The following is a 27,744-nucleotide window of genomic DNA, read 5'->3' on the forward strand; positions in this document are numbered from 1 at the left end:
GACAGTAAATAGACGGTACACAAACAAAGTCATATTCATGAAAGAAAGATATATGGACCTCTGGCCAGAAGACCAAGAAGTGATGTCAGGTGTTTCGAAAATAGTAAGCGCATCCTGCCCCACATGTGGCACCCGCCATATATCAATCTATAAGTCAGATAGGTAGTGGTCACTAACTAAGGCCCAATGTCACCGATGCCATCAGTGATCATTTGTCGAAAAGAGATATTGTATTTATCTACCAGCTTGCGATACCTGCCAAAAAAGCGTTTGAATGTAGAGACAAGTCTTGCTCTGGTGTAACTTTGATTTAATAGTTTGTAAGAGAGATGGCCATGTCTCTCTACAAAATCACCATATGAACTGCATGCTCTAGCATATCGAATAAGCTGGGAAATGTATACCCCATAAGCTGGTGAGAGTGGAATATTACTTATGAGGTGTGGAAAATTGATGATACTAAAGTTAAAATCATCTCTCTTGTCATATAGCCTAGTAGAAAGGTGACCATTAGAGTCAAATTCAAGTAAAATGTCCAGATATGAAGCAGAAAAGGCCATTTCTGTAGTTTCTTTAATCTCCAATTCTGGAGGATAAATCATATAAAACTATTCTCAGTTATTCGAATCCGAAACCGAATCCGAAACCGAATCCGAAACTGAGTCCAACTTCAGCATCGTTGGCCTTTCAACCTCGTGCATCGAGCAGCCATACTTTCTGTGTGTCGCTACGAGATTCAGTTCCTGCTACGTCTATCTACAGTCACACCAGTGGAGCCAGTACGACATTCGGTAAGAGGTTTATTTTTGTATCCGTATTTAGAGCATGTGTTAACTTTGCGTGTACCGATAATATCTGTGAGTGAATGAGAGGTGAGATTGTGAGAAGCTGTGTGCGGAAAGAAACGGCCTCGAAGGTTATCCAAAGCACGTCACTGATAAGTCGTGTTAAAACGTGTGGCAACATCTCACCACACGTCGAGTATACAGTATGGGCCCTAATTATGGTCTAGTTTAAAAAGAGTATCTGAATTTACGAGGGATCGACTGTAATAGTGTTTTCAATATTCACGGAGTTCATTCGAAAAATGTTAGTCGCGTGATGACGACGCCATTGTTTTACAATTAGGGCTTGGGCGTGCATTAAAAACAACCGTTCCCCTGATTTCTACCACACTTCGATTGAAATGATTCTTATAGTGGAACTTGAAAGTTCAACCCGATTTGCGAGAATTTTTGGTTGTTTTTGGGCATCGTAACTTTTGTGGAGTACGAGTCGGGGGCCCCTGTAAGGTTGTGCCGTCACGGACATAGCGGAGTAAGCGAAATGTGGTGTTTACATGGTTCAAACTAGGATATATTTTCATTTTAACATACCGAGTCTGAAAACAAATGACCCTCCTGGTTTCACTTTAATAAATTACTATATCTTGTATTTTCACTGATATCGTGAAACTTGCCAAAATGTCTCGATAGAACTTGTAGACCACGCCGTTAAACACAATGGCGTTTGTTATGCCCAATCAGATTGAACGTTCTTCCGCACGCTTTCCAATACATTCGACATTACATAGTACAAGATATCGTAAGACGTAATCGTTGCTATGATTGGCGGAAGCGTTTTCATGCCCTTCGGCATGTCGATAGGGGCCATGAGGTAAATTTTCTCAGTAAACGCAATATCAAGAGAAATACGAGCGTGCGGAAGTGGGGCAAAGAATATGTAAAGACATTTAACACTTCTAAATAAACAACAATTATCAAACGTTTATAACCCATGTGTTGCAAATGTAACTGGCGCATTTTTCTTTCCGACCATTGTACAGCGGTGCACGGACAGTGGGCTATCGCCACCGGAAATATTCACAATATAGCAAGGCATTTCTGTGTTCAAGATATGACGGTCGATGAATTTCATTCGGTTGTAAAACGAATTTTAAAATTATACCCCTCTGTGTCATAGTGTGGCGTTCAAATTATGGCTAAACATTTCAGTTTAAAATGTTGAAAAATGAAGTGTAGTCCACAGTTTTTCAACATATGCATATTTATTACTGGTATGTTATTTCATTTCAATAATTTATTTCATTTCAATAATTTAGCCCATCTTTAGTGTGTATTTTTTTATTTCTTTAGTCCATATTTGTTTAGCAGTGTTCTAAAATTTTTGAACAATTTTGCAAATTATTCTGATGATATTTCAGATGCATATATTTGTGGTGATGATAACATAGTTGGTACTTTGTACAAAGATTGTGAATTTTGTGCAGTCCAGCTGCAATTGAAACATCAACTGATAATGGTGTATTAGTTTCCTATTGGATTTATATGTCAGAATTGCACAAATCTGTGCTGAATTAGAATAATGACACTGATCAAGAATCGCATCTGATTTCAGTTTTACAGCGGCTATTGGGAGAATGTTGTTCGCAGAGGAAATGCATAATGTGCATTGAATGTAAAATCAAATATTTAATATGAAATTTAAATCATTTTAGTGAATCATAGCTAGACAACCTATCTCTGACATATTTTTCTTTCTTTTTCAGTACTGGTATTCACTGTGTCTTTACTGCAGCTGCTAATTAAAAAAAGAGCCAAAATAAATCAGAATACACACACTTAGTACACAGACATTTGACAACAACATCCAACAGTGACATTGACAATACATACTAACAAGCAGAGCTTGTTAGTTCTAGAATATACAGAATATTATCTCACATAGTGAGTGTCTGAATATTATTCTGAATTGTATTCCAAAGCACATTCTGAAAGTACTCTTCTGAAATATCCAATAACAGTACCTTCTGAATACTTTCTAGAAATACTGAGCTTTTCATAGTTCACCTATGCACGTATTTTGAACTATCATTGATAGTGAAGGCATTGACAATAAACATTTAATATTTACGTGCATTATATATTTAATTGAACTTGACATTTTAGAAATACACTGACAAATATGAAAACAAAAAAGAAAAGTCAAAAAGCATCAAACCTTGCAAAGAAATTATACATGGAGAGCCGAAGGTCTTCCCAAAAAGCCAATATGAGATTGTCTCAATCAGAGGTGATGGCAATTGTCTATATCGTGCTATAAGTTGTGGGATCTACAATACTGAAGATTACCACATACAAATCAGACTTGGTGTTATTGATTATTTAACTACACATTGGGATGATTATAAGATGTAATCAAAGTTGAATATGCAAGGTGGCATATCCAAACGAAAGAGGAATATGCACACTATATGAGCAGACATGAACCAGGTTTAGCTACATATGCAGGTCATATTGAGTTGACTGCAGCTGCTATTGTGTATAATGTATGTATCCAAGTACATCTTGACCCTGCAAATAACCCCATAGACACTGTTGGCAATATCAATGGACCATTAATTATCCATCTTGTTTATAGAAATGCCATGCCAGACAGTGGACATTATGATTTTCTGAAACCCATTTCAAGTTCCATCACAGTTCCTACATGTAGACAGCAGTGCAAGAGAGAATGGATTCAAAAAAAGAGGGCTGATCCAAATTTCAAACAAAATGAGAAAGAAACCGATTTAATTAGAAAGAAAAGAAAACGATGTGATGAAGAAAACAAAGCACAAGAGCAACAGGCAGATTTATTTCGAAAAAGAGCCAAGCGGATAGATGAAACTTACAAAGCTAATGAACAAGTGAAAGACAAAATTCGAAAACAATGTGTTCGTTCAGATAAAGATTATAAAATGACAGAGAAAGAAAAAGATCAAATACGAAAAAAGCTTAAACGTTGCCATACACAACATAAAACAACAGAAAGACTTAATTCGAAAGAAAACAATTCGCAGAGATAAACAATATAAAGCAAAAGAACAACAAAATCAGGCCATTTACAAGAAAACAATGCGTTTGGATAAACAATACAAAGCAACAGAACAACAGAGAGATGTAATTCGTAAGAAAACTGTGCGCTTAGATAAAAAATATAAAACAACAGAACAACAGAATCAGGCCATGTACAAGATAACAATGCGTTTGGATAAACAATACAAAGCAAAAGAACAACAGAAAGATGTAATTCGAAAGAAAGCAGTACGTACAGATAAACAATACAAAGCAACAGAACAACAGAGAGATGTAATTCGAAAGAAAGCAGTGCGTTTGGATGAACAATATAAAGCAACAGAACAACAGAAAGATGTAATTCGAAAGAAAGCAGTGCGTACAGATAAACAATACAAAGCAACAGCACAACAGAAAGATGTAATTCGAAAGAGAGCAGTGCGTTTAGATAAAGGATATAAAGCAAAAGAACAACAGAAAGACGTTATTCGAAAGAAAAACAGACGTTTAGATGAGGCATACATTTGTACAGAGAAAATCAGAAACGCTTTATTCAAGAAAAATAGACGAATTGATGCCCACTACAAACAAAAAGAAAGACTGAAAAATAAAATTTCAAAGTCAAAGAAGCGATTAAATGTATTTCATAGACTAAAAGAGAAAGCAGCAAATGCTACCACAAAGGGTAAGAAACACCATTGCTATGATGCAAAGACGGACCAATGAAAATTACAGAGCAAAAGAACGTTTACATGACAACAGGCAAAAACAGAACCAAAGACACTGTACACAACTGAATGTGCAAGAACTTATAGAATATTTCCACAATAGTATTTCTGATGGACCTCACTATAAGTGTGCATGTTGTAGTCAGCTCTGGTACAGAAAAACTTTGATTAATTACAACAATATCAAAGACACTCTACCACTTATAACTAGACTCAGGATAACACATGATGATAATGATGTGCAATGGCTTTGCTCAACATGTTATTCATATTTGAAAAAGGGCAACATTCCTCCATGTGCAGTGCATAACAACATGTCATTTCCAACTTTACCAAAAGAGCTTGCACTTCATCCATTAGAAGAAAGACTAGTTGCATTACGTATTCCATTTATGCAGTTGAGAGAGCTACCTCGAGGACAACAGACTTCATTACGAGGGAATGTTGTAAACGTACCATGTGATATATCTACAACTGTTAACACATTGCCACCCCATTAGATGCATCACAAACAATACCACTAAAGCTAAAAAGAAAACAAAGTTACAAACATGCATATCAAGTGCAAAATATTAGACCACAGAAAGTTGTTGATGCTGCACAGTGGCTAGTACAAAATTCTTGTCTGTACAAGTCTGAAAATGTCACTATCTCACCCCACACAAATCATTTTGGTGTAGTTAAAGGTAAACAGCAAGAATCGAAAGAATTTTTACCTCAAGACAACTCTGATAAACAAATTGCAACTGATGATACACAATGCACAGATGAATCTAACAGATCAGATAGTCATACAGGTATAAATCAAAATGACTCGGATCATTCAGTAACACATACTGCCACAACTGATAAGATTATTACATATACGACAGATAATGCTGACAGTGAACTGAACATAAACAAAGCACAAATTACAAGTAATAGGGATCAGAACCACCAGAATCTATTACATGGAACAACAAATACTGAAATGACACAAATAAAACAAGTAACACAAAAGACTGTCCTAATTTGCCAGAGCAAACAAATGTAACATCTGACACAGAATCTGATGATGAGTGGACAGAAGTGACAAACATAGATGACCGTGCTACAGGAAATCTTGATACATTACTTACACCTGAAACAACTGATATTGACAATGATGGTGCATACTGCTATGCTCCAGGGAACGCAATAAACCGATGGGTTTGTTTCAAGATAAATATTCTGAAGAGTTGTCATTTCCTACAATATTTGCTGGCCAACCTAGACCAAAGACAAAAGTACCTGTACATTACAGTACACTATGTAAATGGGAACTAAGACATTCAGACAGGAGAGTTGCTAATCAGTGCCGAACATTTTCTTCAAACTTAAGAAATTACAAGTAAAGCAAATACAAGACAAAGCTACATTATCTCTACGTAAATGTAAATTTGAAGGCAAACAATTGAAAGCTGCTTCTTTCCAATCTCATGAGCAAGTACAAAATGTGTTGCATCTTGATGAAGGTTACAAAATTTTGAGAACTGTCCGAGGATCACCACCATATTGGGAAAAAGCGAAAAGAGATTTATTTGCAATGATTCGTCAGCTAGGACTACCCACATTTTTCCTCTCATTTTCTGCTGCAGAAACTCGATGGCATCATTTACTACGAATACTTGGACAAACTGTGCATCACAAATTATACACTGATGAAGAGATTAGTCAAATGACTTGGAAAGACAAATGTGAATTGATTCAGTCTGATCCTGTGACTTGTGCAAGACATTTTGACTATTCTGTACAATGATTTCTTCATGATTTCTTAGAGAGTTCTCTTCATCCTATTGGTGAAATAGCAGATAGCTTTTATCGAGTTGAGTTTCAACAGAGAGGATCACCACATATTCATATGCTGGTATGGATCAAAGATGCTCCACAGTATGATAAAGATGATAATGATACAATCACTGACTTCATTGACAGATACATCTCTTGTCAAAATTTAATGAATTCTGATGATGAGACACTGCAAAATCTGATCAACCTGCAACTACATAGACATGCCAAAACCTGCAAAAAGAAGGGACAATGTGTCTGTAGATTTGGCTTCCCATTGCCACCAATGCCAAAAACAATGATACTGACTCCTCTTGAATCTGATTGTCCAGAGGAAACACAAAATTAACTGAAAGACCACTATGTCAAAATAAAGGCGGAATTGGACAATATGTGTATGGGTGATGATATCACATTTGAGGAATTTCTGTCCAAACTCAAACTTGATGAGCAAACATACATTGATGCTATTCGCTCATCACTTGCAACTGACAAGGTTTTTCTCAAGAGAACACCAAATGATATCAGAATTAATAGTTACAATTTAACATTACTACAAGCTTGGAGAGCAAATATGGATATTCAGTTTATTCTAGACCCATATGCATGTGCGATGTACATTGTGTCATACATAAGTAAGCGAGGTATGAGTAACCTACTAGAGCGTGCCACCAAGGAAGCAAGAGAAGGTAATAAAGATATCAAAGACAAAGTTAGACATATTGGAAATAAGTTTCTTAACCATGTAGAAGTGAGTGCTCAAGAAGCTGTATATTTGGTACTTCAAATGTCACTGCGCCGTGCTACACGTGATTTTGTGTTTATTAATACATCACCACCAGACAGTCGCACAATTTTGTTGAAACCACTCTGTGAAATTCAAGGAATGCCTCCAGAATCAACTGACATAGAAACTGACAGTCTCATTAAAAAGTACCAACGTTGCCCAAACCTCTCTTGGCATGGTGCCTGGCAGATTTTGCAGCTTGGTTTGACTTCCACAAAGATGACACAAAACATAATCAAAAAACCACTATGATGACAATGTTGATGATGAACTTGTACAACCATCATCTGAGTCTCATGTTTCATACAAAGTTGGTGGACTGATCTACAAAAAACGTCAAAAATGTAAAGTAATTAGATATGTTAACTTCCACAAAGCAAAGAACCTGAGAATCATTACAGAGAACTATTAATGCTGTTTCATCCTTGGAAATCTGAAAGTGAACTCATTGAGAATTGTGATTCATATCAAGAGAAATATATGCAGTTGAAGGCAGACATAGATGCAAAGAGATGTCAATACCAACATAATGCTGAAGTTCTCCAGCAAGCAATAGAGAATCTGCAGAATGAAAACGCTGAACAAAATAATGCTGTGAGTACAGTAGCACCTAATGCAATACACAATGATGAACAAGATGCTAACCAGGGTTCAATTGAAAACAATGGCTATGCATCTTTCAATCCAGACAAACCTGAACATTCAAATTATGATATTGGTCAAGACCTACGTATTGCTGTTAATAAGCCATGCATTGAGGATTTACAGCAACCCACCCAGAATGAACAAGCAGGATTTCCATAATCTTGTAAGGAAACTAAATGAGAAACAGAAAGAAATATTTTATCATATTCTCAACTGGGTAAAAACTAAAGATGCTCAGTTATGTCTGTTTCTGACAGGTGGAGCAGGAGTTGGCAAATCTATGGTAGTCAAAGCAATATACCAAGCACTCTTACGATACCTTGGAAGTCTACCAGGTGAAAACCCTGACCTTATCACAATGATTCTAATGGCACCAACTGGAAAAAAATTTTCAGCCCTCACTTCAAGCCCTCACATTCGCTCGCACTTTGATTGTGCTGGCCCTCACTTTGGCCTCGCACTTGTCGATTTCTGGCACCCTTACATACCTCAATGAAGTCAACGTTACTAAAAATGCTAATGAGCAACAAAAGTGAAAACTTGGTGGAAATCTCAATAAACATTGGTCAGATTGTCTTAGCAAGGTAGCTAACATACCATATTGTGCAAAAAGTGTTGCATTGAAGTCACTATGAGTGAATCTAAAAGAAGTTAAGGTATACAGATCTTGTAAACAGCCAATCTTTCATTTTCAAGATGCAGGATAATATAAGTACATTCATAATAAGTGTCATCTGTATAGTCAGTAAACTTTGCTGCTTAATCCAACTAAGTCAGATTATAAGTTGCCAACTCTTACAACTGGGAATGTAAATATGTCAATTTTGTGTAAAAAAAATGTTCCAACTTTGGTTTGAAAGGATTTTGTTTTTTTCCCCATTGTCATGTTGAATATTTATCGAATTGTTTTGCTGTGTAAGTCAAGTAATGGATTCTATACAATTACAGATCCCTGGTTTGATGCTTTGAAATTTGGTTAGAATAGCTTTAAAACAGATGTACATATCTGATGCTTCAGGCTTATTGATACATGTTTGTATTTTGGAAATTTCCCAATTTGTCTTTGACACTGCAATGCTTGTTTACCTTGGTGGCAGTTTGGGACTTCATTAACACAAGAAGCTGAGGAATGCCCATTATTACATCTTACCTTAGTCTTCAATAGTGCAACCATAGACCGTAGAGAGACCAAATATTGTCCACATTAATTTTATGCATTACAATATTATAAGGGACACCTTTAGTTTGGTATTGCTGATTTTATCACTAGTTATGATGTGCTAGGTTGCATGGTATTGTGTAAGTCTATGTGATCAACATCTGCAAGTTGCCAACCATTTCATACTTCAATGGACGGTGCATCAAAATTTGTTCAAATGCACTTGACTATGAATATCACAAGCTAAGGTACATAGAAGCGTGTTAAATATTGTGTATACACTCATTCTTGCTTGCAACATGTAACAAAATGTGAGCAAAGTGTCATTGACGCTATTTTTGTATTTTTGGGGCAATTTTTGCCATTTTTGGTCAAAAAATGTGTTTGTCAAGTACTGGTCTGATAGCTTGGAAATTAGTAATACAGATTCCTACAGATGAACTAAATGACATATATTGAAATTATGATGAAATCTGCAATTTTGTATTTTTGGGGCAATTTTTGCCTTTTTTGGTCAAAAAATGTTTCTCCAAATCAACTTGTCTGATAGCTTTGAAATTTGGTATACAGATTCCTACGGATGAACTTAATGTGATATATTGAAATGCTGATGAAATCTGCAATTTTGTATTTTGGGGGCAATTTTTGCCATTTTTGGTTAGAAAAATTGATTCTCAAAAAACAACAGGTCAGATAGCTTTGGTTGACATTTTCATATGGATTATTTTATTGTGATATTTTCAATATGATAAAATCCTCAATTTTGTATTTTTACAGCTATTTTTGCAACTTTTTTCTGGCCACTGAAATGAGCTATCAAAGATTTCCACCTTCTTCGTCAACACGTGTCAAAAATAGTTATTCTCTACATAACACAGCGGAGCTATATTGGCCGTTAGGTCGCTTGTTCTAGTAGAAGTTGTAAGTCATCTGCTAAGCTTTTTTAACATTACCTGACTTGTTCAGCATCATTAGAGGGCAATTTATTCCTCTTTAAAGTGACATATTGCAATATGCAATATTGTCTATAGATTTTTAGCTATTGTAGACGATAGTCTATAGAAGCCATTGGGATGGGTTTCCATCCGACGTCCGGCGTCACACAGTAAGTGAGGCTATCCACAATTCTCCATGATCTGTACACACGGAGATCACTCACTGAACTAAAGCAAATTTCTTCTGTACACAGAACAACTTGGTCCCTATTTCAAAATTCTGGCAACATAGTTCTGATCATCATAATTTTCTGATTTCTCACTGTGAATAATGAGAAGATCAACCCCTTTTCTGCAGAGGAGATTGCAATTTTGTAATTTTGTTGACATAGATTTTTGACAGCCATACACAATATTTTCAAGGAAACTAAGGGAATAAGTTGCATCTGTGTTGGTAAAAGAAAGGGTATTGATTTTTTTTAATGTTCGTAACAAAGGAAATTTGCATGTCTGACAGGCGGTATGATGAGACCATCTTAGTTACTGATAACTTTATCTTGACAAGTGTGCAATTTTTAGCACCGCCAAACATCGACTTCTCATTCAATTTACTCTTGAATTTTAAACATATATAAATCAATGATTTTGGAACATAGTCTTAGCAAATAATCCTGAACTTAAATCGTAAGTTAAAAATTGTTAAGAAACTGATAAAATTGAAAAAGCCTTTAGCAAAAAATGTCTGAGTGAACAAATCAAGGGGAATTGTGGGTAGCCTCACTTACTGTGCGTCAGTCTGTATGTATGTATGTATGTATGTATGTATGTAAGTATGCATGTATGTCCGTTTGTGAGGCGTCCGTCCACTCAAATATCTTGAGAACCGCAGTACTTACTGATTCAATGTTTGTTGTGTAGATGCAAAATATGATTATGAGAAATTACTTTTTTAATTTTTTGATATTGTTGAAAATATGCAAATTAGCACAAAAACAAGGCAATTTTGGTAAAAAATCTTCTTCTTAACTGCTTTTTCATAACCGCTCATAGAGTTTTGCAGGGCTTCAGTAGAAATGAGTAACGCTGGAAACCCCCTGCATTGGTTGAGTTAAGCATGGGTCACGGAGATGCATTGCACAGCTGCATCTGTGTACATGGCCAATTGTTGGCATGCATAAGCACAAAGCCATGGCGCATGGATTTGCAAATTAAAAGCGCGCGACTGTGGTATCTAATCATAATCTCCCTTCAAATAATCACAAATGTAGATGTCACCCTTTTCTACAATGAGGTTTTAGATTATGATGTACACAGAGTATTTACAGTGGCATTCCACTTCATGATTACTGCCCATGATGCAACATCATACAGTTGATGTAATCTACTATCTGTAGCCCCAGTAAAGTGATACAAGCTTTCTATCTACAGAATTGATTGTGATACAGCTGAAATACTATCAACAGAGTACAAAACTTTGTTGGAACTATTAAAAATGAATGAAATTTGAGTGATTCATGTAGGCGTCTAATTTATTGAACATTTATTAAGGGGAAAAAATAAAGGAACATGGGTGTGTATTGTGTGATTTTAGACAAACTGCATACTGGTGAAAAAGAAACTTAATTTGCCTGACTTAAATTTGCATAATCTGTTGTAGTCTCCCTCTATGAGAAACAAATCCCCCTAAATTTTCGAGTGGGGTGACATTCCCTCTTGTGAGAGAAACCTGGAGAAAACGCTGCATCTTCCAACTCCTGACAATCACATTCAATTTTTGGTGAACTGCTGCAATTATCAATTGGTTTAATCAACTTTCACATTTGCCAGCTATGATTACATAGTAGTTACCATTTATTTTAGATTATAATAAAAGAGGTTCCTATTCAAAGGATATAGATCCACTCCCATCGGGCCCATTATCATCACTTTCCATGATGATAATGGCATTTCTAAAGGGCAGTTCTTACAAATTGCATAAATATGTAGCTGTAGTTCAAAAGGAACAGATATAAAACTATTTCTTCCTTATGTCAACTTTTGTTGCAGGAATGAACTCGATACTTTTATACGTTGGACATGAATTGATGAAAAACTATTTTCCCTGGCAGTGGAAGACTAGTGAAACACATGGTGAGAATCTGGCTGCAGACTTAACCGGTACATCACTATGGGTACTCACAGCAATCTATCTGCATTACAAGAAAATCTTCCTAAAGATATAGCCATATTTTAGTGAAACTGTTTCCAACAATAGTCAGGATGATATACTCTGTGATCAAGAATACCAGGGATTTAAGTGGCTTCTTGTACAGTAAGGATTCTTTCTTACACGTGCCATCATCCTATATGTAGCTGGCAGACACAACATTTATGTATGTATTGCTATAGTCCCGTATTCTTTGAAAAGAATTATGCGAGAAGTTGTGACTAGGGTAAACTGTGATCCATTAATGGAGAAACTTATTATGCATGTTAAGAAATTGCATGTTTTATTGTTTTTCATGTTGACATGTGTTCAGAGATAAGGCAAGGTCATTTTAGTAGGGTTAGAGCATGAATTTCTTGTTTAAAGAAATTATATTTTAGTCCACTTTAAGAAAAAATATGAAATTATAGTCCATATTTATCAAAAATAATGATTTATGATGAGCATATAGTTTTTAATGCTATACAAGGTATTACCAATTTTGTCCGTATCATTATAGTGTAAGTTCTCGAGAAACATATCTGAAAAAGTGAACTATATATGCATAAGAACATATTAACCCCTTGACTACCAAGGTCAATGTATTCCTATATACCAGGCCTCTTATGTAAATATTGATAAAATCTGGGGTGTGGTCATTGCATCAACACTGCTAGGAGTAAAAATTAAGTAAGTACCAATAAACCATATATTTTCTGAATCAGCATAATATTTCTCACTTTGATAGCTTTGTAATTCCCGAGGGATGTTATTAGATAAATTTTCTGCTCAAAGTGTTGGGAAACCCCCAAATTTGTACATTTTAGGTAAATTTCTCTGTTTGTGACTTAAATGACCTACACCAACCCAAGATATGTTGTGAGACAGTTTCGAAGGCTGTTAACATAATTTTGTCATATTTGGTATCAATTTGTAGGAAAATTTGATCCATAAAACAAAGCTGAGATGAATTTTTTCAACTTTTCTATGTAAGACATACAAGAACTGATGAGAAATTTGGATCCGGGATAATTCCAGATGTTGTAATCACCGCCCACAGTGGAAGGCATTTCACAATCTGTATTGAACTTAAATGCTGTTTACATTAGAATGATAACACTCATCGCATTAATTAAAAACTCATTTCCTGTCATCTGGCGTGATGTAATACCAAGGGATGGAACATTTGATATTCAGGAGAGGGTAGGGTCTAGAAGATTGATGAGGTAGCATTACTTTTTTACCAGATCCCTTGTACATTTTTTTACCCACTCCCACCTTTTCATTTTATCAAACCTTCTCTGTCTATTTTTTGTTGTTGACATTTGCTTATGTATTTAGGATCTGCTTGTCCCATTGCTATAGAAGTTGATATGCATGTTCCTAAAGATGACCTCCAGTACCTAAGTTGGAGACCTTATTGCTATTGTCATTCTTGTTTTTCCTGGTTTAAATATTTCTCGAATGGACCAATTCAAACCGAATGTGAGCACACTGTCCTTGACGGTATTTTTTATACATAAATTTTGTATTTCCAGGTCATGTGACTGGTCACATGACTCATGTGACCAGAGTTGGCAAAGAATATGCTGGGGAAGAATATTTGAAGCATCAGGACGTGTTTTGAATCCATACAATGACGCAAATTTGAATACAGTTGCAATTTTCATGGCATTGTCTTTACATATATGTAATACGAACTACCCTTTACTTTATTTATAGTTGTACCTATTTAAGATTTTCTCACAAAAGGCAGAGTAAATGAACCACAAACATCAGCATTTGACATAACTCTGTATTTGAAAATCAACATATTTTATTTGTAAATACCTGCTTTATGTCTTCCTTGCAGAAACATGCATCTAAAATGGTTATGATTTTTAAAAAATAATTCACAATATGTAAAATACATTTTAGGGAACAACATATCACATGACCAATCACATGACCAGTCATGTGACCAGTCATATTGGCAATATGACTGCTATAAAATTTCACTGAGTTACAGTAAAAAATTATATTTCCTCCAGTTTTATTCACAGAATATTGCTGTTAATAGAACATATTTACATATTAATCATTTGTTTTCAATAAATAAACATTTCAGTTCATAAAAAAAAACAAACCATAAAAATCTGGAAAGTAAATGACATCAATCAGCTTCAGACTACACTCATCAGATTCAGTGATCAGCCTGACCTTTCAGGGTAAAGGTCATCGGTCATGACATTTGCTTCCGGCACTAAAGGTACCCTACCGTAGGGTATATGGTAATTCAATATGGCGCCGGATATATCCAGCATTCAAGGTAGTCAAGGGGTTAAGCTCAATACTTCCAATAGGAAAAGACATATGTAACCTAGAGGAACTTCAATGGTACGTAAACCACATAAAAGACTGAACTCCTTTTTATCAAGGAAATTTTTTTCTTTGGGAATTTGGAAAATGCATTTTCTTTCAATATTTTGTTTCTTGATGTAACTTAAGCTCTTTTAGCTCTAAAGCGGTATAACTGGAGGCAATTAAGTCAAATTGTGTTTGGGTGAGTGGGTTACGGGGGTTGATGCATGGTCCACTGGTTTCTTTTTGTGTGGCATATTGGAAATGTATTGAGGTAAAATACTATTTGTATGTATGAGAGTCATAGGGAGTAGAGTTGAAGGCTAGACTCAAATAATACAATGTTCTTTTCTGTATGTCAGCAATGTTGCTGTGATTTCCCTGACATCATGATCTTCATGTAACACAAAGGACTTGACCCTTATGTTCTGAGCAGTTTGTTGGTTGTACATAACTAAAGCTATATATTTATGATATTATGAACAGTTTGATCTTTTAAGACAACCTTAATATTATGATTTTGCATTATTTTTATCTGATTAGGTCTGATTAAGTGTATGTTAAAGTCAAACAAAAACAAAACCAAGTTAACAGATTTAAGGCCAACACAGATTTTTTCAAAGGAATATTTCTCATATAAGATGAAAAGAAAACCCTTCATATTGTATATTTTCAAAAAGCAGAGAATCTCAAGTTCAGTATCGTAGCAATATTTTATTTGAAGGATGACAGGGTGAATCTTTGGGGTAAAAACCTGAGTTTTGGTATTCATGATAAAAATTAATTTAAGTGGAAGGCCTGTGATTCTATTTTCTGAAATGTAGTAATTAGTCGGAGGCACCAAGATTTTTCATAATTAGGCTGATATGTCAAGAAATTGTTCATCAAATTTCATTAAACTTGGTACAGATGTTGAGCTCACATTGCCGTTTGTGCGTGCATGTGTCCGTCCGTTCACGCAGATATCTCAGAGATGCCTTGAGCGATTTCATTCAAACTTGGTACATGGATTACTTCATATGTCATTCATATGCGCTTAGATTTGTTTTGTGATATGATCCAATATGGCCGCCGTGCGGCCATTTTTGTTACAATTTTTTCATGTACGGAGCCATAACTCAGGCACATCTCAACCGATTTTATTCAAAGTTGGTACAAGGACATTGATCTATATGATACATATGCACGTCAATTTGTTTCACGATATGATCCAATATGGTTGCCATACGGCCATTTTGTTACAATTTTTCATGTACAGAGCCATAACTCAGGCACATCTCAACTGATTTTATTCAAAGTTGGTACAAGGACATTGAGTATATCATACATATGCGATCAATTTGTTCCATGATATGATCCAATATGGTTGCCATGCGGCCATTTTGTTACAATTTTTTTCATGTACAGAGCCATAACTCAGGCACATCTCAACTGATTTTATTCAAAGTTGGTACAAGCACATTGACCTATATCATACATATGCACGTCAATTTGTTCCGTGATATGATCCAATATGGCCGCCATGCGGCCATTTTGTTACAATTTTTTCATGTATGGAGCCATAACTCAGGCACATCTCAACCGATTTTATTCAAAGTTGGTACAAGGACATTGACCTATATCATACATATGCATGTCAATTTGTTTCATGATATGATCCAATATGGCCGCATGGCGGCCATTTTGTTACAATTTTTTCATGTCCTTAGCTATAACTCAGGCATGTCTCAACCGATTTTATTCAAAGTTGGTACAAGGACATTGACCTATGTCATAAATATGCATGTCAATTGGTTTCACAATCCAATGCAATATGGCTGCCTTGTGGCCATTTTGTTACGATTTTTTCATGTCCTGAGCCATAATTTGGATATGTATCAACTGATTTTTTAGCTCCCATATATGCATATGTATATATGCAAATGGGAGGTATTCTTATAAGGTGGAAAAATGTCGTCTGTATGTATGTATGTATGTATGTATGTATGTCCGTCCACGTCAAAAACTCTTAAACTGTTGCACCTGCTGTCTTAGTATTTGGTGTACAGGTGCGACTAGGGGTGGAGATGTGAATTTGTTCAAATGAACATGTCAGTGCCAAAAGTATGCAAATGAGGGGAAAAAAGGAATAATCCTGCAAATGGCTAAAACTCAGTAAGCATTGATCAGATTTGGTTGAAACTTGGTATGCAGATTTCTTTAGGTATTCTAAATTATGTGTGCAAAAATTTGGATGAAATTTGCATGTTTGTATTTTTAGGGTATTTTTTCCGTTTTTTAGTCAAAAACTCCTGTTCTCTGAAATCACTTGTCTGATTGCTATGAAACTTGATATTCATGTTCCTCAGGATGAACTCAGTCATGCTTGTACAAATTGTATTGATATTGTCATATTTGTAATTTTAGGGCAATTTTCCCAATTTTTGATAAAAAATTTTTTATCCAAAAACTACTGATTTGATAGCTTTGATATTTGGTATACAGGTATTTAAGATTAATCTCAATATAATTTATTGAAGGTATGTTGAAACTGGCAATTTTTTTTTATTTTGGGGGCAATTTTTGCCTTTTTTGGTCAAAATTTTTTTCTCCTAAAACTTCTGATCTGGTAGCTTTGATATCTAGTGTACAGGTTCCTAGGGTTTATGTTAATTAGATATATTTAAAATTAGGATGAAATCTGCAATTTTGTAATTTGGGGGCAATTTTTCTCATTTTTGGTCAAAAAATTTGTTTCTCAAAATTTACCAGTCTGATTGCTTTGATATTTAGTAAACTGGTTCTTAGGGTTTTTGTTAATAAGATATATTGAAATTAAGTTGAAATCCGGAATTTTGAAATTTGGGGGCAACTTTGTGAAACTCTCTGTTTTACTGGGATATCTTTCATTCTGTATTTTTAAGATTTTTTTTGGTAATTTTATACCTACTGGAACTAAGAGAATATAATGTGGTGATTTAGTAAGCATTTGATGTGTTAAACTGTATTTGGTGTTGAAATGCGGTAAAAAAATCCTGGCAGATTTTGAAAACATTCCAAACAAATGCCAATAAAAAATTCAGCCAGAGAAGGTTTGACAAAAAGAAAAGGTGGGAAAGTGGGGAAAAAAGAATGTACAATGGATTGAATAAAAAAGATAATATACCTCATCGATCTTCCAGACACCCCTTATCAAATGGTCCACCCCAATGTATTTTTGTGCACAATTAAGCATGCAGTGTATTATAGTTTAAGATGTCAAGTTCGGTAAGGTTTTGAACGGAATAGTCAAGTTCACCACAGTTTAACTTTATCTCTTGTGTCATCATCCTTGTGTAATTGGTTAAGTTTGTAAGTTGTTCCAGATGTGGATGCACCAGCTGTTCTGGAAGAAAACAATGTTTACTTTTCCATTTAGGGTTTCTGAGTTGATGATTGTATGTTGAAATTTCTCCATGTATCTGATGTATGGGCAAAGTGTAAACATTGGTTGCATGTTATGTATTTCAGTCTATGTCAAATATTGTAAATGAAAAATCAAGAACAGTTTGCTGTGTGCTTGTAAAAGATAACATATTTGTCAATACATAAACTGCCTTGCAGATTGATTGTCTTAAAGATTATCACAGAAGTAGAAAAGGAAAAGAAACTAATCAAATTGCTGTAACGTATTCACTCTCAGTGCCTGTATAGGCCTATACTTAACTATTTTATCATTACATTCAGCTGTTTGTTGTATCTTTATCACTCTCCATGGGCCAAGGCACACTTGGGGTCAATGTCATCACTCTGTGCCAGTCTGTGTATGTCAGTCTGTCTGTATGTATGTCCATGTTTCATACAATTGTTGACTTGTTTTGATAACTATATGGGAGCGAACAGTGATGTTGTCACTATTTTTTCAAAGTTGGTACAAGGACATTGACCTATCATGTCATAAATATGCATGTCTTTTGGTTTCACAGTCCAATGCAATATAATGGCTGCCTGGTGGCCATTTTGTTACGATTTTTCCATGTACAGAGCTATAACTCAGACATATTTCCACCAGTATCATTCAAAGTTGGCACAAGGACATTGACCTATGTCATACATATGCACATCAATTTGTTTAACGGCATGTAGCAGTATCATGTCAATTATTGAATTTTTGTAATTAGTCTGATATGTCAAGAAATACTGCATCAAATTTCATGAAACTTGGTACAGATGTTAAGCTCACATTGCTTTAATCACAGACCTAATTAATGAAGAGGACTCTTTCCTCTCAGAGGACTTGTAGTTAACCCTTTTCCTACCAAGGCCATATTTCACCACCAGGTCAAGATGGTTAAAATTAATGAAACACAACATATTCCGTATGGTGTACTGTATTTTAACATAATACTGTACATTTGAAGGCTGTTGAAAACATAAATATTGTAAACTTGATTTTTTTGGACTAAAGATGCTATAAAATACCAAGCCAAGTGGGTGCAAATACTTCATGTTTTGGCTCAATACCACTTTTTACTGACTTGGCTAATGGGGAAGTGATACAGTCTGGCAGCACGGTCCCGCCACAAACGGTCACAAAGCACTTTTGTTCAAAGATGCTAATCACCTACACAGTTGCAACAGTCCGCGTTGCGGTGGATGCAGGAAGCGAATGACGTCATAGAGCGTCTTGTTTCAGCGGCGTCTTGTGATACGGTCCCACTCCGGTTTCCAGTCCATCAATCTACTTTATTTCCATCTTTCTGCACTATTTAGTCCCCGCGGACGAAGTCCGGCGGGGACTTATAGATTGGGTCCCGTCCGTGTGTCCGTCCGTGTGTCCGTCCGTCCGTCCGTCCGTCCGTCCGTCATCAACAGTTTCTCAGACACTGCTAAACCGATTTTGTTCAAACTTGGCACAAAGGCATAGCACTATGACCTACAGATGCACGTCGATTTATTTTGTGATACGATCCAATATGGGCGCGAGCGGCGGCCATTTTATTGCGATTTTTCATGTCTTTGGACCATAACTCAGACATCCTTGAGCACATTCTGCTCAAACTGGGCACAAAGGCATAACATTATGGCTTTCATATCCATGTCAAATTAATTCGCGATATGTTTCAATGTGGGCGCGTGGCGGCCATTTTGTTGCGATTTTTCATGTCTTTGGACCATAACTCAGACATCCTTGAGCACATTCTGCTCAAACATGGCACAAAGGCATAACACTATGGCTTTCATATCCATGTCAAATATTTCGCGATATGTTTCAATATGGCGTTGTGGCGGCCATTTTGTTGCGATTTTTCATGTCTTTGGACCATAACTCAGACATCCTTGAACAGATTCTGTTCAAACTTGCCACAAAGGTATAACACTATGGCCTACATATGCATGTCAAATTTGTGATACAATCCAATATGGCCACGAGGCGGCCATTTTGTGTGCGATTTTTCGTGTCTTTGAACCATAACTCAAAGATCCTTGAACCGATTCTGTTCAAACTTGACACAAAGGCATAACACTATGTCCTACATATGCATGTCGAATTATATTGCAATACGATCCAATATGGGCGTGAGGCGGCCATTTTGTTGCGATTTTTCATGTCTTTGAACCATAACTCAGACATCCTTGAACCGATTCTGTTCAAATTTGGCACAAAAGCAAAACATTATGCCCTTCATATGAACACCAATTTATTTTGTGATATGATCCAATATGGCCAACAGGCGGCCATTTTTTGCGATTTTTTCATGTCTTTGAACCATAACTCAAACATCCTTGAACCGATTTGGTTCAAACTTGGCACAAAGGCAGAGCACTATGGCATACATATGCATGTATCAATTAAGCTTGGGATAGGATCCAATATGGCTGCAGAACTGCCATTTTGTTGGAATTTTGCATGTCTTTGAATCATAATTCAAAGGTCATTACACCCATTTTGTCCAAACTTGGCACAAAGATCGCACATGTCAGTTTACTTCGTGACATGTTCCAATATGGCTGCCAGATTGTCATTTTTTTCCAATATCGCTGTCAGATGGTCATTTTTGGATTTTTTCATGTCTTTGAGGCTTAATCATATGCAAATATTCTTTACCCAATGTTGTTGAGACTTGGTACAAAGATAAAGTGCTATGGCATACATATGCATGTCTACTAATTTTGTGCTATGATCCATATGGTCAATAAACAGCCATTTGATTTAAATTTTGGTGTGATTTTTTTATGTCTTTGAAACATAAACATAGGTCACAGTCCCTCGATGGACTGATTTTGTTCAAACGTGATACGAAGATAAAGTACTATGGCTGCATTCTTGTGCACATTAAATTGTTTCATTATATGATCCAAAAGGCTGATTACAACAACATACCCGATCCCATACCATTTCGAAAATTCCACCAAACCATGTGTATAGTATGTGCCAATCATGACACTGGAGGCAGTAAGGGCATCGTTATGTGTGATGTAATCAAAAGTTCCTTGAGTGGTCATTACCGGCAGAGATGAGTCATTTATTGAACGTTCCCCAGATTACTTTATTATGCAAGTCACAGGCTTGATGCACCCGTTGCATCAATGTCATTCCACAGCTACCTAGACTACAGCTACCTAGACACCAAAGATTATAACAAAATGGACAAGCGGGGACTGTGTCATCAACGATGACTTGTTCACATGTATTTGAAGACTTTTGTGTCTACGTGAGAAGATGAGTAAAACAGTTTCTTAAAGATCTGGGTCACTATCAAGATATCTTGGATAGTGTTTTACGGCTGAGGTCAGCCATGAGGTGATCTTGACCGACGCCATGTCATTCCGGAAACACTGTGAATTTTACTCTCCCGTTTGTTTTTTCGCCTTTCATCGAAAAAGTAAGTCATGCACCTCCTAACAAGGCAAAGACTTCGAAAAAATAGGGAATCATGTTGTGTTCTTATTTTGAAAACTAATTCGACAAGAAAACTAGTCTTTTTTGCCGCTTTTATTTTTTAAACTGAAAACAAAATGGCGTCGCTTAGGATTGACGAGTCGTATCTGCAGTACATAGGAAAATCCTGAATGTCCTCCTTAACTCGCTTTTGATATCGATTTAACATGATAATTCCTCAGTTCCAAACTTTGAGAGTTTGATTTGAAATTTTAATCGTTTTAAACAAAATTCAATACACGAAATCAAGGAACTCTTACGATGACCTTGTTTTTGTAAAGTGCTCCCGTCGGCCGTGCGTCGACCCATTAAGAGTTGGCGTTATGGTAATAGTGCAATATTTTTTCCCCTTTTTCTTCTCCTTTATCGATCGTTCAGAGGTGTCAAGTGCGTCCCTATCGATCGCTCCATCATATTCATTACGGAATATGCTCTTTCTTATGGATGCATGTTACTGCTGAACCCAATGTTTTGATTTTACGGACCTTTCGAATATAGAAACCCTACAAGTGTCGTGATGTTTTGATGACACAACCTCCCCATGCCTGGGCGCCGAACTCTCTGTCATGGATTTCCATCTTCCAAAATGAAGTTCAAATCAACATGGGAGTCGTCAAAATTGACGAAATCGTCTCCGAACTTGTACATAACGTCACTCACGCTGCGTCACTCCACGTGATCTCTCTCAGAAGACGGTAGATGTAAATAAACTTTGACCTTTAAGACGCATGCGCAGACAATAATCAGAATGCATTCTGGGAGAATTAAGTTTCTGCTTACGATAATTTTATGCACGTAACTGTTAACACCTTCCACCACGCGCGTGATAATCAGGGATTATCCCCATTAGTAAAATCAACAGACAGCCCAATCGAAACCCGGACTATAACAAAAGAAAGTAGTGGCGCTTCTTGACCGTTTTGTGCTGGCAGGAAAAGGGTTAAAGTACCCATTAACAAGTGGGGACTCTGTCATTGTCAATGACTTGTTAATTTCCTTATCACTCAGGGTTTTACATCACTTTTTATTTTTGAGGGTCCCTGGGACCCCTGGTGTTAGAAAATGAAGGTCCTACATCAAAATATGGGGTCCCAATTTTTTTCACAAGAATACATAAGAGGAAAGAAACATTCGCCTCGCTGTTGTGAAGATATCGAATATATATGGCAAGTTTCTTATGAACTGTAATGTCACAAGTGTCATCCAACATTCTATCAATGAAGTCACTCGCATGTGTACTATCAATCAGGGACTTCTCGATCACACATTCAGTACACTCTTCAAACTCCATCACTGTTTGAGGACGTTTGCAATATTCAATGTCTAAGCCGTCCAATGTATAAGCCGTTCAAAATCTGTTGATGGCTGATATCTGTGAATACATCATATGCGATGGTCACGTTTAGTGATCAGGCAAACAGTATACACTCAGTGTGACAGTTTTCAGACGACCTCAGTTTTCGGACATTTAATGACATGCTGTTTGTTGTCACTTCGCTCCATATTGATAGCGTTTTACAAGTCATGTAACCCCATATTGAGTCAGGTGATGCTGCTGTTCCATTTTGGATAGTTTTTTGGGGGTAGAAGCTATTTTGGGCACGACAAACTTGGCATAGTTAGCCAGACCGTACAATACAAGGTGACAAAAGCAACAGACAGAGATAGCCCGTGTGTCCCGTAGGTAAGCGCCACACACGTCGAAATATTTATTGAGTCGTCCATGGATTAAACATAACTAATTATCATGAAATATTTATATATAGTTTTCTAAACACATCGAAATTGAAAATTGGGTTTTGAAGTTTCAAATTATCAATATTTAACCCCTAATCACATTAAAAATATGACGTCTGATTACTACGCTCTCAACGTGGGGTCAAAATTTGGAAACTTTTACTCCCTTAATACCACTTCTGTCATGTTAACAGTTTGAAGATAAACACAATAAAGTTTCAAAAGGGTATGGTAATAAGTAGCTCTGCATGGCAGGGCTGTGTGTTACCGGCGTTATACGGCCTCCCACCACAGCCCTGCAGACTGATATAGAAAAAACCGCTGGTCCACCTGCAGAAATACGGCGGCAGTTTCTCCGCCGAAGACAGCCGATTTTGAACCCAAAACTTGCATTAACCTTCGTTTTTGAGTACACCCACCTCGCCCAGGTACATGATGTGCTCAGCTGCGCTTGTAAACTTATGCAAAGCCAATTTTTCTCTGCGAGCGTAGCGTTCGTAACCGACGCCATTGTTAATGTCATTCTACCCATGAGCCTCCGCGCGAAAACTAGCCTTGCAGACAAAAGAGCATCCGCGATAGCGAGCTTCTAAAGTCGACGTTCTGAGAGGAGTGGAACAAGAGAAAATTGTGAAATATATAAAACTCCTGACGAGAAAAAAAGAAAATTATTTTGTCAACAGAAAATGATCATCGTAGATTCTACATAGCTGAGTGGTGGTTAGAAATGATATTTGTTATAGTGTGCAACATCGCGATGCTCTTTTGTAAGCAAGGCTGGTTTTCGCCCGAGTGCTCATGGGTTGAATGACATTAACAATGGCGGCGGTTACGAACGCTTCCTTCGCATAGAGAGAGAAAAGTAGGCTTTGCGTAAGTTTACAAGCGCGGCTGGGCACATCGTGTACCTAGGCGAGGTGGGTGTACTCAAAAACGAAGATCAATGCAAGTTTTGGATTCAAAATCGGCTGTTTTCGGCGGATAAACTGCCCGCCGTATTTCTGCAGGTGGACCAGCGGTTTTTTCTATATCAGTCTGCAGGGCTGTGGTGGGAGGCCGTATAACGCCGGTAACACACAGCCCTGCCATGCAGAGCTAGGTAATAAGATTTCGTAGTGCTCGTCATTTATGAAACGGCGTGGCTTTGGGTGAAATTCACTACCCTGTCTGAAAACTGTCACACTGAGTGTAGTTATGATTGTGCAGCATACGACTCAAGTTCGTCACTTTACCCTGCACTTGCCGGTCCTCTGCAGATTTGTGACCTATGGTAAATTGTAACCTCAAGTTTAGGATTTTAACACTTGTGAGATGACTTTTCGAGTCCTGATGACAAGTGAGAGTTGAATGTTGAAAATTAGAATAGCGACCGTGAACGGACATGTAACATTCTCTTTCAAACATCACATTCCGTAACGTTTCGATCTTTAGAATATTGGAACTTTGCTGATTTTGCCGGGGGACCTGTATCGGTATGGCATGGCATAGCTGCTGTTTCAGCTTCGAACAAACCTGCATTGTGCTGGTTGCCGCGGCCGGCGAAAAAATTTCGCAGATCGGCCTGTCTTGGCATAAACATGTGTTAACCCTTTGCAGTCCAGAGCGCCCTCAAACGCCCTATGGGGGTGCGGCCAAAGCGCCCGAACATTCCAGACTTCCGGGTCGATTTGAAAATGCGGGAAACGTAACGGTTTTCCGTGATGAACGTATCAACATTTTCTGATGACGTACTAAGCAAATGTTAGGCTACATTTTCCTGCTCATAAATATACAGGTTGCCATTAAAAGTTTTTGCACAAAATTGATCGATGTTTTCTCGGACGCGTCGCTAAGGTTGAATTTTAAAATTCTTGTTTACGTCCTGCCGTAGCGTTAACCCTCACTGAAAAATCGCGAATGTCGGTCGCTCGAATACCTAAATCATAAGAATTTTCCTTGACAATGACGAAAAGGAGGAATTTGAAGGCTTTTCAGACGTAGACACAGTGAGTGACATAGACGTTGGTGAGATTGATGCAGCACTACGGCAAATACTCCAGTTTTAGGACTTCAAACTGTAACCGGAAACGCCCGATATCTTGCGTGAGATCCATCGTCGTCCCATGGTATAAAATTTCGATCTTCCGAATTTTCTGGTCGCTGAATCTGGCCCTTATCATCGTTTAGGTGTCGGAGCTCATCCAGTAGATTATTTTTTCTGTTGATTCCGTTTTCAAGACGTAGAAACAGTGAGTGACATTGACGTAGGTGAGATCGATGCAGCGCTACGGCAAGTACATGCTGCAAACTATAACCGGAAGCGCCCGATAAATAGTGTGAGATCTCATAGGGTCGCCTCATGGTAGGAAATTTTGATCTTCTGAATTTTCTGGTCGCTGAATCTGGTTCTTATCATAGTTTAGGCATCGGAGCTCAGCCGATAGATTATTTTTTCTGTTAATTCTGCCGCCTTTCCGTCAAAAAGTTGTCGATGAAATCAACCACTACGCGATGGTCCGGCGATGACGTAAACCAGTACTGGTATGAGACGAAGGTTGATGAAATGCGGGCGTTCATAGCAAAATATTTTGATCGAAATTCACACCATGCCAGATGTAAACAACTACTGGTCAACAGACGACAGATTACAAGTACCGGGGATCGCAAAAGTAATGCCAAAGAACCTATATCAGAAGTAATTTCATGTCAATGATAATGAACTCGATGTGCCAGCCGGTGACCTCAACCGTGCATGATCGTATGTTCAAAGTTCGACCTCATCTTGACCTCAGGCGTTCAATTTTCTTTTCCCGCAAATTACGGTCATTTCGCCAGCTGTTGATTGATTAGGCTATGATAAAATTCAAAAGCCATATGATCCAATACATGCAAGCCAAGCCAGTCAAGTAGTATTTCAAAGTTTAGATGCTTACTTGTCCCCTTAAGCTTAGCGGATACTGTCTGAGCTTTGATCCCCAGAATTTATTGGATGGAAAGAAAGGCGGACGTACACGGTACAGGCGCCAAAAAGAGAACTATCGTACCCTCATTTTTTTGAATTAAAGACACTTTAAATAAATAAATACTTTTATTTTGTTGTAAATTTGATAATTTTGTCTTCAATATTACTTTTACTTTATAATACGTTTAAAAATGATGCAAACATTTCCTCAATGTGCCATGATATTTTGCACAAGTTGGTTGGTTATATAATAATATGTATGGCAAATTCTCGGCTCTATGATGCTACAACAATTGCAAAATTAGAAAAACATTGATTTTCAAAATAACATCATGTAAAAAAAGAAGAAACACTCAAATTATGTGTTTTGTTTATTTTTATTTCATCTGGGACTTCTTACCTGAAAAGGAAAGTGTAAAACTGCGCAATAAATCAGCTGCCAGCTTCATTTGATGAGGAAAAGTGTCAAGAAAATTTCTTGAATTCCCCATAAGCAATATATCATTGGAAAGGAAATTTTATAAGCTTTAAAATAATTTCAGGTTGCTGTTGTCAGTTTTGAGCCACTTTTTTACAAATTTGGAATAAACAATACACTGTTAATGATTACAGAATATTTTAATTTTTGAGTGGGGAGTTCTGGTCTCCACTGTACATTGTTATGCAAATGAGCTGGGCTGCAAAGGGTTAATCGATGCGAAAAAGAAATCAACAAATTAAAAATCAGTTTACATTTTGAAAGTCACTTTATACACTGATAAAATTTGTTTTCGTGTATACCATTGGTCATCAAGCATTGGAGGCCAATGCACTGTGGGACACTCCATTTAAGTATGGGGTCGGTCAGGTCTACTGGGATGTGTTTACGTGTTCAGCAGCTTTGCGAGATAACAACCAGCAACAGATATTTCTGCGTTCCAAGGGACGCATGGTTTAGTTTTTGAGGAGTCCTGCATCCAGTTTTATACGTATAGGACGCAGAAATGTGCGTCATGTAAAACCCTGTTCACTGAACTTTCCAAATTAGAGTGATACATGTATGTCCAGAAGCAGCTCATCAAATTTGATGAAATTTTGTACAAATATTGATCTCAAAGTGCTGTCATACAATTCATTGACACTTAGCAGTATTGTGTATGAAATATGGTACATGTGATAATCTGTCAGTGTCATAATAGAATGCAAAAATGTTTGGCAACATCCAGTCAATTTATTACTAGTTGACTTATTTAATGATTTTTTGTAATTGGGGTGGCAGCCCATATTGTTTTAACATTTTCACCATCATTGAACTCATCTTTAATCATAGACCCAATTAATGAACAGGACTCTATCCTCTCCAAGGACTTGTAATCAAAGTACCCATTAGCATTTGGGGACTGTGTCATCAGCAATGACTTGTGAGTGATATATTTCCACATTTATGCACTGTTAAAAGGCATTTACTTTGCCATATTGACGCTCTATGTGAAATATGCAAGTAAAATCTACACGCATTTCGGCAGTCCACTATCCTATTCTACTCTGTGAACAGATATAATTCCACAGAATATAACACTGAAAACATATTTAGATCATATTTTGGGGCACTGAATTGTAGCATTGCAAGAGAAAGGGACGACAAATTTTCCGGTGTGATTCCAGCCGTTGCTTGTGCTTTATCAACACTCTCAAAGCGGTCAACCCCAGAAAATATTGCTCATTATCATCATTTACAATGGGAGAAGGATCATGAAAAACAAAC

At 36.9% G+C, this 27,744-nt stretch overlaps 1 protein-coding gene across 4 annotated transcripts in view; it reads left to right on the plus strand.

Moving 5' to 3' along the window:
* Positions 1 to 27,744, plus strand: part of LOC139122446 (heparan-alpha-glucosaminide N-acetyltransferase-like) — a 381,449-nt gene that overhangs the window by 285,860 nt on the left and 67,845 nt on the right. For 2 of the 4 annotated variants that reach the window (XM_070687822.1, XM_070687823.1), the window contains one exon: positions 11,943 to 15,730. In XM_070687822.1, coding sequence (XP_070543923.1) covers positions 11,943 to 12,118 — 176 coding nt within the window. In that variant the 3' untranslated portion in view covers positions 12,119 to 15,730. Of the gene's footprint in view, positions 1 to 11,942; positions 15,731 to 27,744 lie in introns of those variants that run through there. The other 2 variants (XR_011549472.1, XM_070687819.1) reach the window with 2 other exon arrangements.

This window comes from Ptychodera flava, chromosome 22 (genome assembly GCF_041260155.1).
Source record: "Ptychodera flava strain L36383 chromosome 22, AS_Pfla_20210202, whole genome shotgun sequence".
NCBI lineage: Eukaryota > Metazoa > Hemichordata > Enteropneusta > Ptychoderidae > Ptychodera > Ptychodera flava.